Below are 14323 nucleotides of genomic sequence, written 5' to 3'. Positions count from 1 at the left end.
TCCAGTAGCGCCATCTATGGTCAAGAATTCGACTTCTGCCACACCCGAACGTCACACCCGTTTATTGGGCGGACCCATTCATACATCCATTTATTCTTCCACAGATCGTAAGTTTGGCCTGAGCCGGAGAACGATCAATCTCCAATTCAGTAGCCCCAGAGGTTATTGATTTGTTGTCTGAACATGGAGGACTTTGTGATCCAACAGATTTAACGCGCACCAGTTACCACAGAATCTTCGGCCGACTGGCTTCGAACGCCCGCTATCACAAACGTGAGTCCAGCGACCCGCTAACTAGGCTGTCATTACTCTTTAATGATGAAAATGCATGTTCTCGTCCGATCCCCGATGTCATTAACATAAGATGTCATGCCGTGTGCTTTGCATTTTTTTGCACAAAATTCTTCACAAAAAAATATTCCAATTTAAACGCAAGAAAAATTAAAATTCCTCTGAAAAATATTAATTATCATTTTTTATTAATTAAAAAATTAATTACTTTATTTTAATAAAAAGTATTAATTATTAATTAAATCAAGAAAAATATGGAATTTAAAGTTTTGTCATTTTCAGTTTTGTGTTAAGATTGGAAATTTCAAATGCGTAAATCCCAAATTTAGAATAAACGAGTTAAATATTTCCTTGGCAGAACAATATAAACTCATTTCTGCACGCTGACCATAACTAAACATATCGCTGTTAACAGTCAGCTCATATTCTCAATGTCTTCATTTAAGACTTCAATCTACGGTAATGATAATAAAGTGGCAATTAAATGAAATTAATATAAAACACCAATCCATCATATCTAGATAATTGTTTCAGAATAGAGAACAATAAATCATCGAATAAGGCATTTATGTCATACTCTTCCTTGATATTAAATCAAAATTGATTGAAGACGTACCATTATATACTCGTTTCAAACAATTAAATACATATTGAATGACCCCCATGTAATTAATTGCATTGTATTATATAGAGTAGTATTATAAATTTCACATTATAATTATTATTATTATTGATTGAAATCGTCTAAGACAAAGATGCATAGACGCTTTTAATCGATGAAGAATCGAATTTCGATGAAGAGAACATTGTTTAAAACAAGCTGACCTTAAAATGATAAGCAGTTTGTTTGAACATTATGTTTTTTTCAAATGTGTGATTCTTGATCGGATCTTATTATTCCGTCTTAAAATTTCTTTTTTAAAACTATAGCTTATAAATTGCTAAAGCTTAAGTAAGTATTTTATAGCTTGACATGCAAGCTATGTTCTAATATTCATGCGTATTAAATTATTACAACGTTTATTTGTTTAATTGTAATAATTTTTTTGTAAGAAATAGTTTTGCGAATTTTTAACTGTTAGTTTTAGTCGCTTTGCGGTTTTTTTTATATACTTTTTGCATTTTTTCCACCATAATGCACTGCCTAACTTGATGATTTGGTTCAACTAAAATACGCACACATTCAACATTCAGCGGCATCTAGATACATGGTACAGCGTAATGATTACATACTGAATGGAACAAATAATTAAATTAAATAGTAAAATTAAATAGTAAAATTAAATAGTAAAATTAAATAGAAAAATTAACTTTAATAAGTAATTAAAATAAAATTGGATACAAATTTATAGATAATCAAATAAAAAATTACATTAAGTAAAATAAATAATAAAAATTTAAATCAAAGAAATAGTTGAATTAAAATATAAATTGTATAAATAATTAAATTAAAATATCAAATTAAAATATTAAATTAAATAAATAACTAAATTAAAAAAATCCAAACAAATAAGTAATAAATTAAATTAAGTTGATAACTAAGTTAAAAAACTCAAGTGAATTTACTAACCAGCTCTCTAATTTACGATATTGACGCCCATATTATCCGAATGTCCTTTGTAGGGCCAAATTGAATTTAATAAAATAAATAATTAGATTAAAATATTAAATTAAAATATTAGAGTAAATAAATAACTAAATTAAAAAAATCCAAACAGATAAGTAATAAATTAATTTAAGTTAATAACTAAGTTAAGAAACTCAAGTGAATTTACTAACCAGCTCTCTAATTTACGATATTGACGCCTATAATATCCGAATGTCCTTTGTAGGGCCAATTTAAATTTAATAAAATAAATAATTAAATTAAAATATTAAATTAAATAAATAACTAAATTAAAAAAAATCCAAACAAATAAGTAATAAATTAAATTAAGTTAATAACTAAGTTAAAAAGCTCAAGTAAATTTACTAACCAGCTCTCTAATTTACGATATTGACGCCCATAATATCCGAATGTCCTTTGTAGGGCCAAATTGAATTTAACAATAAAAATTTTGAGCAATTGACGATTAAAAAATTTACAATCAATCATAAAAATTATAGAAAAAATATTTTTGCATGAAACTCTCTTTGGCTGAAAGAGTTTTATAAGTAAGTCTGTTTTTTTGTCAGATTACGATTGCATTAGTAGTGTGTATTAGATTGCATTAGTAGTATGTATTAGATTGCATTAGTAGTAGTTAGTACGGAAAAATCGGTTCATTTCATTCATATTATGCAAAATTACAATAATTAAGATAATGACTTTTGTGTCCTTCCATTCTTTCCTAATCTTTTAATGTCTACATTTTAAAAAAAAATAACTGCATTTCTCACCCTTCCTCCCTCTCACTTGTGTCTTATCTTTCTTCTTTTGCTTAATTATCTTGTTTAATACTCTTTTTTTTTGATTTGTTACTCATTTTCTCTCATTGCCCTATTGGTTAATTTCCCTTTCCCCTTGTCGCAACTTATTTTTTGAAGTTATACTTCTGCGACTTCCAACAAGGTTGCGTTAAACGTTTAACGCTACACTTTTATTGGCCGGGAAATCACGTGGTAGGATCCAGTTTTCCCTCATTCATTTCCGTATTGTTTTGGTTCTCATTAGCATAAAAATAATAAAAGTATTGCTTTTCTATAAATATTTTTTTAGTTTGTTTTGATACACATATAATTTAATAGGGTAGTATTTTTTATTTTCAAATTTAGTGGACAACAATTTTAAAAAATGAGTGAAAACAATCCCACGGACAACGCGACGGATTTAAGGTTATGTCAAGGTACGTCTCTTGTGAATATCAATTGATTGTTAGGTTTTTCTCTTCTGAAATGACATTATGACGCATTTACATACATTATTAATACACATACATTTTCCTGGGAGAGACGATGAGGCAACCACAAGCACTGGTTTAAGAGGTCCACGAGAGAAAAATGCACAATATTACCGTGATTACAGAGCACGGAAGTGGGTGGAGCAGGAAAAAGAGTCGTTGAATAGAACTAGTGATCCTTCTACGACTGCTGATTCTTCAACAATTAACGTCGCAGGTTGCGAAGTTTAACTTCTTTCGCGTGGAGGGACACCACGCACTATTTTTTGTATTTTTTTTCTTCCTTTTTTTCTCTGTTTGGACACTAATGAAGATCCTTCATCACAGAACCAAACCTATAGCATGTTTGCTCACTTGGTATTATTTGTTCTTTTTTTCACAAAAATCACCTTTATTCAAAACGAAAATAATATTTATCATGCGATTTCTAACTTTGAAAGCAACTACTGAAGTATTTACAAGTTTAAGGGAAATTAATACTCTCTACAACGTCTTTTTTTGCTTTTCTCTCTGGTTTCGTTATACCGATTAAAATAGTTATTGATTGTTTTAATATTAATATGTTCTATCTTCAATTCTTCGAAGTATTTTTACGAAACTGATGTTATATGTTTTATGTAGTTGATGTTACATATAATTTCTATTCGTATCTCGATCATTTGGACACTCATAACACTGTAGTTATTAACAAAATGTCCTTTTAATCACTGACAAATAGTTGAATGTAATAAATAGCAAGTTCATTGTACTAAATGAACCATAACTGGAATACAATAACTAACGAGAAAAATGTTTTTGGGCCTAATGCTAATTAATCTTAGTTAGAAAATATTCGTTGTTCTCTTATAAGTTAATTAACAACCAATTCGTCAAAATAATGTATGGATAGTATACAAAATAAAATTTTAAAAACTGATATAATTAATACAATGTCAGAATTTAAGTACACATTTTTAAGGATATCGATTTTATCATGGCAATGTGATTTACGCGAAGAAGATTTAATTTTAATTTTACTCTAGTAATAATAATTTTAATTATGAGTGAGTAAAGAATTCTTCAAGTATACTCTTGTCAGTGTGCTTTTGAATAATGTGAAAGCAATTAGACTATTAATAATTCAAAAAGTTATTCAAAATGGCATTGTCTTAAATATTTGTGATTTATAAGCATTGCTAAAAATGTAAATGAATTTAGATTCCAATTTAATATGTGATTACGAAAAGGCATATTTCTCCCAATACTTGATCCAGGAGTTCCCTTATCTTATGCATTGGGTTCAAAATTACAAGACTACGGAGTTGAACATTAGCAGTCGTATACCCAAAATTGGGTCGGCAATTCAATGCAGGTTATAAAATAAAATAAAATCATTATTCATTATTAAAAAAATTACAGTTTAAGAAAAAACGTAATTTCGGAGTTATTAAATTTTAGAACATTGGTTTTTTTTTACACAATTCCGAATAGTGAAAAAACATACATTTTTTTCATCTTTTGGACAGAACCAACATCATATTTTCATTTAAGAAAACAGGATTATTTTAAGCGGGGAACTAGCAATAGCGAGCAAGGGGACAATTTCCGTTAGTTTGACAAAAAAATATTACTATAGAACAAAAAACATGTGTATTTAAATTGAGATAATTAAGTTCTTGATGGAGACTTTATCTCTTAAATTTTTATTTCGGCATATTTAATGCAGCAAATCATTTCAGTTAATATAACAAAAGTGTTGCAGAAAAACACTACTTTATACTGACTTAGGATAAATAATAGAATAGTGGATTGAAACTGATAAATACTAACAGAACATTAAAATGAAATTATTTAATTCAAAGAATTACGATATTATCTGGAGACCCTATTTGAATAATGTACCAACTCGGTTTTTGATCTTTTTACAATACAGAGCCTTTAAATTTAATAAATGTGCTTTTTTTTATTATCTTTCTAAGTTTTATTAGTCTTAAAATAAAATAAAAAATTGGGGTTTCTGGAATTTTTTTAACTATTTTAATGTGTTCCATCATTTAATAAGATCTTGGCATGATCAAGATACTTACTTTTTGATAGAAAAATGGTCTCGTAAGAGCAATGAACCTTTCCACAGCCATGACTGATGCCACACTTCCAGAACTAAAACCAAAAAACCGTGTCAAAACTCTTAATCCACAATACCACCGACTAGCTACAAGGCTAGGGTGGAGATACAGTTTCATATACAGCAAGAAAAATGAAGTACAGAGGGCCATAAGATCGTTTGCTGTCAAGCATCTTATCATTAGAGTCAGTTTCCGATTTCTCGCTGTTTCCCCTTGTGACAGTAGCACCAGAGAGCACACATTAACAACAGCACCAAACACGTAAATGCCAGTGATGAAGATTTGTCCAACACTCGATATGTAACGTCGTTCAGGTTGATCAGAACTGTTAAAAAAGTCAGGTGATGAGTTGAGGAAATTGAATGCAGCACCAATTATATAGTTAACGTTTTCACTTGTAGAGTTCAGGTCTGGACCATGTGGAAATTCGAGGGTATTTTCGGATGTCATGGCGATTTCTTGTGCTCATATCTGGAAAGTAAAAACTGCTGTCAATATTTTTGTAAATAATTACAGATGTGATCAATCTTGCATAGAGGGCAAAACAAAAAAGCGGATACCTTTATGATTTTTGATCTAATAATCGGATTTTCATGTACACTGTAAGCAATTTCCATGCATCTGAGCATCAAAAAAGATGGCAACTACTTTATACCAGAGCGCTGCTCTACTAAGTGTTCCACTACACCAAGAACACAGAATAGTTCTTGGTGCAGGAAAACACCTGGAATGCTCTTTTACACTACTTGGTGTAAAGAAGCCACCATGATGTTTGTTATTCAGTAACACTAAAATTTTTAACGTGATACTTTCAACTCTCAGAAGAAGACCGCTGATGTACAAACACCTGACCTAAAGTTTCTGCTTCAGCCGGTGATTTATAAACACGGTGAGCGTTAACATTGCAGCTGATAGACTTGTTTAATTTGCTTCGCGTAATTTACATGATAATGCAGTAGAGCAATAAATATTGGTTTATTTAACTGAAATAACTGTTGTCCGTGGATCGAGATTCAGACAGAAAGTAAAGGTTTATTAACAAAAAGCAAACAAACTCATACAAATTTAAAAAGAACGCCATCTGGCTGTATTAAAAAGAAAAAGACTTCGCAGCTATCCTTCCCAGGGAATGACAACAATAACTAATTTACCTATAGCTTCTTTAAATATATAACAAAAATCTATGCAAAAACATTCGTTCAGTCGATATCGAAATAATCTAACACTTGTGCTGTTTTATGTAAACAAGTTCGGACAAAGTTTGACATTTTTATCCATTTGCATTATCTATTGACATTTGATGGTATTATCTATTGACATTTATATCTGTGCAAAAAGCATTCGTTCAGTCGATATCGAAAAAATGTAGCACATCATGTTGTTTCATGTAAACAAGTTTGGACAAAGTTTGACATTTTTATCTATTTGTAGAAGAATTTTCATGTGTTTTAATCACTGCAAATATTTATATTATAAATAAACTAATTTGTGCTAAAGTAACACAAATTTATTATTAACTTTTTCAACGAAAAATAATTAAATTTTTTTGTCTACTTTACGTCTTACTTGTATTGACTCAGTTGATTTAACTTGACGCAAATTTAATATTCATTTTATTATTTGAAATGAATGCATTACTAATTTAATTTATTTTTACCCTTTCCACTAACCTCTTCTAAAGAACATTGGAGGCAAAAAATGAATATACTGTTAGAAATATCTAGGAAAAAATGATTGAATAACAATTTATTAAATTGTTATTTGACCATCTTCAGTCAAAACAAATAATTATAAATAAGATGGTATTCAAACGATTAAAAGTGAGAAAAAACTGTTTATTAACTGCTGTCCTCTAATGCGGTTAAACAACCAGAATTTTATCTCACTAACAGGACCCACCTAATAAAGCCACTAAGTCCCTTACGAATGGGTACATTTTATATCCAAGAGGGCTAAAATGACCGAACAAACCTGGGTTCGTGTCCCAGTGTAGACACTACAATATTTCTTGCATTCTCTTCAACGCACGAAGAGTGTCAAGTTTCCTGCTATCCCCAATTTGTGACCCTGGACTCTTAGAATACGATAATCACGTTCACGTATAGATGGCAGCACCATAAAGCTGCTTACCACAAAAAAGACTAGAATTTCTCATCTCTTACGATAGGTGAAACAACCAGATAGACTTATTAAACCGCATAGCACGGTTCATTTGATAAAAAAACCAACTAAATTACAACCTAACTCCAATGCTCATTACCTAGCAAAAAACTTAGCTCCAATGTCCTTTTAAATTTCTTTTCTGCGGTTTTGAAACCATGCTAGTTGTAAATGGTAGAGTTTTTCATTCAAGGTTTTTTAACCACTCTAGCTGTAAACGGTTTCAAAATCGTAAAGGTAAAAAAATATTCTTAATGTAAATTTTAAGGTTAATTGGATAAACAGTCTGCTACCGGTTATTTCACCGTAATTTTAGAAGGATTATTCTAACAGTGTATAGTTAAATATTATTCGAGAGAAGTTACGCTTTAAATCAACATGCAAAAGCTTATATATGTGGGGAAATGATTCTAAACTTCGAAAATACCTGACTAAATAAATAGTTTTGTGACAGTTGAAAATGTACGACTAAAACAGTTCAACGCTTAAACTTTGGTATTTTAAAACTGCATAAATATACCATAAATATTTATTTATAAAGAAATTTAGTTATTTTTGAGAGATTTGTTTAGTGAATTGTCTAAAAACATCTTAACCAGTATCAAAACTCTGTTTTCCCATTGATTTATACTGGTAAAAACAGTTTCAAAAACAAAAGATTCCACAATAAAATTCACCACTATAAATATTCAAGAAAAATCAAATCTCAATCTTGAATGTTACTGTCATGACTTTTAGAAGGTAGTTTCAAAGAGCTTTTAAATCCTATTTTAAAAGTAATACTTTATTTAGAATATGTTTCCATTTTATTATTTCTAATTTATACGTATCCCGATTGTTTTCTTCAAATTCCCTGGAAGTTCTTTATAATAAAAACGTCAAGTGATGTTATACATACAGAAGAATGTCTACTCATTCGTAATAAGCCTAGACATAATCTGGACAATTTGACAAGATAACGTATGCATTTTTGAAGCATCGTATAAATTTTATTTGTAAATTTTCAAACTTCTTACACCCTTTCATGAAACAAATGTATGCTAGATACAAAATTCCCTCTTTTTGAGATGTAGGTTTACAGAATAGTTTCAAATATTGCATAAAAATATATCTCTTAGCATATTGTCAAATGTTACTGTGATATGTATTTGAAAGAAAAATAAATCGACAGATAAATTCAATAGTGTTTTCTTCGAACATTAAATTTATCAGAAACACTTTACATTCACATTACGACATGAAAAAATATCGTTTTTTGTAATTGCGTTTTCCGATGGTCAAAACTACCAGAAATGGGTCAAATTTACAGTGATTCTGGCTCTATGAAACATCAAAATAAAAAAAATAAATAATAAATTAAAAATAATAATAAAAAAAAAAAAAGAAAAAAGAAAAAAAAGGTAATTCTTACCATAGTGATCTGTTACTGACTTTTTGGTAAAATAAACAATAAAATAGTGTTGTTATTACCATGTAGGTTGGTAGTAAATGCCGTAAATTCAGATAATTTTGAACAAAAGTCGGCAATTTCAACAGTGCTAATAAAAGTATGATCAAAACTACCGAAATGGGGTCAAATTTACCTTGCTTTTGGCACTATGTGAACATCAAAAAACAAGATAATTTTTACCATAGCTATTTGTATTATGACCATGCAGTTTGGTAGTAAATGCGGTAAATTCAGATAATTTTAAGCAAAAGTCGGTAATTTTAAAAGTGCTAATATTTCAGTATAGTTTGAGATGACGTAAAATTTTTATTTTGATAAACACTATTTTATTTAGTTATTCACTTGTTAACTTTGTTTCTCGTCGATTATTTGTTTTGTTTTCTGCCTATGTAACCTGATAGTTAACATTTACCAACATGCAGTTGTGAATGTACAAATGCCTGGACAAGGCAGAACTAAATCAGTAGCTTAACTGCTACTAAATAAATACTACACCAGAGCAAATAAAATTATTTCATCCCAGCATCCTAAAAGTGGAAGCGTTTAGGTAGCGGGTTCGAATCCCATCGTAACCCTGGATGCATATACTTACATACAAATTTTTATTTATTGTTACGCCCACATACACATGCTTGTGTGCTCATTACAAAGATCAGCTAATATGCCCTTGTCAAGTCGATATACAGATAGCACAAGATAAAGAAGGAGAGCACACACATGCAGCCTGGCACACAGTGAGTGAGATTCGAACCAGCTACCGCTACGTTGCATTAGATGCATCTTTGTAATGTTTGTCTCAAATTTGGGCTATCTTTCCTTAAACTTCAGTAGGGTTTATAAAGGGTGTTTTTTAATCAGCACACAAGCCTGCATACGTATAGGTAACAATAAATAAAAAAATAAATTCTTGGAAGAGTATGATTTTTTTAGAATAATTTTTACCTCAATCTCTTGTTTCCACTAAATGATATTTAAAATGGAGGTAAGGGGTTCGAATCAAGGCGTAACTCTGGATATGTAACAGTAAATAAAATAATTTGTGTCTTATATATATGTAGAGTAGTGTGTTTAATGCAAATAATTGCTTGTCTCTCGCCAAATTACAGAACGCATAGCATAAAAATGAAAAAGACAGTGCAGGGATATTAAACCCACTACCTCTACGTTTCCAAGCGTTTATCAGAAGGAAAACACACAGCGGCAATGGAGACCCCATTGTGTGGTTACTTTAGTTAAACCTCGCAGTACAATATTACTATTCCACTAATCGATCTGAAGCGTATAGGTAATGGGTTCGAGTTCCGCTGTAACATTCGATGTAGGATTTTTGGTAAAATTGTGCTATCTGTTTTTCAAACTAAAAAGTGATTTTAAGCCTTTTTTTTATAATCAAATAAAAAATGATAAAAAATTCGCTAGATTGAGGAACATTGTAGAAAATATCCAAAACATCGAAATCTAAAACTATATCTAGAATATTCCCAAAAAAAGTTTTACGATACTGAAGATAGTATTGATTAGATGATGGATTGAACATTATTAGAGATTTCTAGAAAAAATCTTATTAAAATCATATTTATTGAAATCAATCCGCTAGATTGAGGAACATTGTAAAAAATATCCAAAATATCGAAATCTAAAACTATAGAAGCTGCCCAGAAAAAGTTTTACGATACTGACGATAGTATTGATTAGATGATGGATTGAACATTATTAGAGATTTTAAGAAAAATCTTATTACAATCATATTTATTGAAATCAATCTGCTAGATTGAGGAACATTGTAAAAATATCCAAAACATCGAAATCTAAAACTATAGAAGCATCCCAGAAAAAGTTTTACGATACTGACGATAGTATTGATTAGATGATGGATTGGACATTATTAGAGATTTCAAGAAAAATCTTATTATAATCATATTTATTAAAATCAAATGAGATTAAAAAATTGTGTTACAATTGTATTCATATAAGGTGGATAGATACTATATTTACGTTGCACTAGAGCTGCACAATGAGCTATGGGCGACGTCTGAGAAGCATCCCTGAAGATGATCCGAAGACATGCCATCGCAATTTTGATGCTCTGCAGAGGGGATGGCTCCTTTGCTTTGGTAGCCCGACGTCCTGGGAGTGAAGTCGAGCACTTTATGGTAGAACAGTTTAACGAAAAGGCTGATCAAAGTGGTCACCCACCCGGTTACTGACCTCATCCAGTGATGCTCGACTTCGGTGTTCTACTGGGAACCGTGTCTTTGCGATCAGTTCACTGCGGGGCATATTCATATTAAAATTGATGGACATTTCGAAGCAAATTATTCTTAAGATTGTATTTAACAAAATACGTAGCAAAATCAGGTGACTGAATTTTAAATATTTAAACTGAAGTAAAAATTTTCTATTCCAGATTTTGAAGCCTTACTTTCGCGTCGAACTTGAAAATTAAAAAAAAAAGCTATGTAATCAAACAATTACTTACATGCTGCTATACATGAAGTTCAAATGATGTGAATGCTTAATTAATGTAGAAAAAATTAATATCCGTTAGTTTATTATAAAACTTTATAAGATACCGGAAGCACTGAAATACCTGCAATATCCTAAATAAAACATTTAATACATGCTTCTATAGATGAAATGCAAAAGATATAAATACTTGATTTATATAGAAAAATTAATTTCCGTGAGTTTAATATAAAGTTTCAGAACAGTCCTAAGGGACCTAAATAAATTATCTAACACTTATTGATTTGGATAAAAGGTAAAAGATGTGAATACTTAATTTATGTAAAAAATTGATTTCCGTGAGCTTATTAAAAAGTTTTAGAACATTCCCAAAAATTATCGCAAGCCATTAATGGATAAATGTTTTTTTTTAGTTAAGCATTTTTATATGTAGAATAATCTGAAAAAAAATATCGAACGTATCCTGGAATATGATCGAAGTTGTTGACAAAGGAGAATATGACGATACATGAATACTTTGGCTCAAGAATAAGTCCTTTTTATAGCTGCTTATTGCGATTTATCACCCGTAGGCCAGGTACAAAAACAGCCCCATAATAATTCAGTACGAGTCGCGTCAATTCCTTGAATAAACACAAACCGATGTGATGTCATGTTTAACTTGATATTTTATAGGTATTGTTTTTGAATGAATCTTTTGAGTTGCATCTTCAAAAAATAGATAAAAGAAATCAGAAAATAGAATTTGTGAAATGTGCAAAGTGCAAAAAAATATAATAATAATAACAATAATAATAATAAAAGAATACCTTAATGACTTCTGAGCTTATGATTGGATTTTCACATTTCAAGTTATAAATTTTAACACTCAAACGTTCAGGGGATTTGGATTCTTGACTAGCAATATATGAGGAGAGGGCGTTAGCCGTAATTGCTTTTTCCATATTTCAAAGGTCAAAAATTAAAATCAGCCTCAAAAAAGGTATGTTTCTTCAGAGAAGGTACGCTTATATATTTGATTTCATGTCTCAAAATGTTGTCTTCACAATATATTAGTATATGTGAGATGAGTTCCTCGCATCATTAAAATTGGAGTTAGCATTCTAAGATAACTATTGTGTTATACAGCTAGCAATCTTTCTGAAAGTAAAAAAATCCCAATGTCGATAATTGTAATGGATTTCATCAAAGTTAGAAAATTTAACCATTAATTGATACGGTAAATTTTTTCTTTGAAAAAAAACCCCCCATCAAGGCTTATAACTGAAATATTCATCAAAATTAGAATGACCTTAAATTTGTATGACGAAATCCCTTTGGAGAAAAAATCAGTGTCGTAATTGTAGCAAATTTCGGCAAAACTAGTACTGCAAAAACTATGGTATAATATCTCCCCAAAGGTATAATATATGGTATAATATCTCTTAAACAAAACAAAAAAATTGAGTGATGTAACATTTTATTCCAGGTAAACGCCACATCACGCCAATACAGCACTTAGGTATTCCTATGCGGTTTAAAGAATTTTAATCGGAGCACTTAAAACTAAATAATCTCGCACCAAAATATCACGCTTTTTGGTCATAATAGAATTTTTTCACTTAAAAAAACACCAATGTTGGCACGTTTTATAGATTAAAAATTCGAGTAATATCAGCGAGCAGTTTGTTTACAATCTGGAATAAACTACCGAAAGTTGACAAATGAATTTATGAAAGCTGACAAATGAATGTACCGAATTTATGAACCATAGAAATTAGCTGTTAAACATGTATGTACGTTTTTAGCGATGTGATAAGGATAACTATAGTTTAAATTTTAAGTATCTGAGAACTGCATTTACTGATTTTATAATGTATAATTCCTATCTGCCTCCGTTCTGTTAAGCCTAGTTCGAATTCTTCTTAAGATTCTCTTTGTGTTACACGTATGTTTGATTTAAAAACTAAATTTATTTTAAGAATTAGTTCATATATCCTTTCTAAATTAATAATTCTTTGCTTTATATTGTATTGCAAATGTAACTTTACTGACATTTTTGAGTATCTTATCTTACTGAATTATTAATTTTGGAGTTTTTAAGTTTTCGAATTACAAAAATGGTAACTGCTACTTAACACCTAGTAGGGTAAAATGACTTTGGCAAGGTGAAACACTAGATGCAATAGTTATGTATAAGTGTTTCTCTACATCACTTTGGTGTTAAGTAGTTGCCACCATTTTCGGTGCTGAGATTTTTTTTAATATTTACAGTTAACAGTTCATTTTAACGACCAGCTTTCTTATTCCAAAAAAATCTCACCTATAGTAAAAATATTTTCCTTGAATCCTTGACGGTGAGCAGCAGTTGTTAGAAATCAGTTTACAAAGATACTAGAACTTTTCAAATTAGTTGTAAAGCAAAACAACAAAACTGGCTATGCACATAGATATAGATATTTACTAATTCATAATTCCAGACTCTTTTGCCAATCAAACTGGTTCTTAAGCTTCTCTTGTTAATAATTCGTGAAGTTATTTTTTTGACATTTTTCTCTCTTTGATTAAATATCAATTTCTGACCCCCAGCATATTTGTATTAAGCTTACTTTATTTTTGACAAGGATTCTAATTATATATATTAAGAACGTTTATTACACACAGCTTATACACTTGTGTTTGGAGTGAATTTATTTCTACACAGTTTTAACCATTAAAATTGTTTTTTAAGCTTAACCTTAAATGTTTTCTTAAAGATTACGAAAATCATGAATCATTGATAAATTCTTTTATTTTATTTAGTATTTTTAATCTATTTTTGATTGGAAAAGGAACTGAGAGTGTTGAACGTTTTTGTTTAAACCCAATACATTCACTTTTATCAAAACAAGAAAAATGTATATATATACATACATATATATATACACACACACACATACACACACACACATTCACACACACAATCCAACGCACACACACACACACACGCACAG

The 14323-nt window shown here is 30.0% G+C and overlaps 1 protein-coding gene across 2 annotated transcripts in view; it reads right to left on the bottom strand.

Moving 5' to 3' along the window:
- LOC107456972 (prostaglandin E2 receptor EP3 subtype-like) overlaps positions 1–14323 on the bottom strand; it is a 95792-nt gene that overhangs the window by 22809 nt on the left and 58660 nt on the right. For both annotated transcript variants that reach the window (XM_071185697.1, XM_071185698.1), the window contains exon 2: positions 5237–5746. In XM_071185697.1, the coding sequence (XP_071041798.1) occupies positions 5237–5725 (489 nt within the window). In that variant the 5' untranslated portion in view covers positions 5726–5746. The remainder of the gene's footprint in view (positions 1–5236; positions 5747–14323) is intronic.

The sequence above is a fragment of the Parasteatoda tepidariorum genome, chromosome 9, assembly GCF_043381705.1.
Source record: "Parasteatoda tepidariorum isolate YZ-2023 chromosome 9, CAS_Ptep_4.0, whole genome shotgun sequence".
NCBI classification, from domain to species: Eukaryota; Metazoa; Arthropoda; class Arachnida; order Araneae; family Theridiidae; genus Parasteatoda; species Parasteatoda tepidariorum.
Note: the sequence above shows the minus strand (reverse complement) of the source record. Positions and strands in the feature narration are given on the sequence as shown.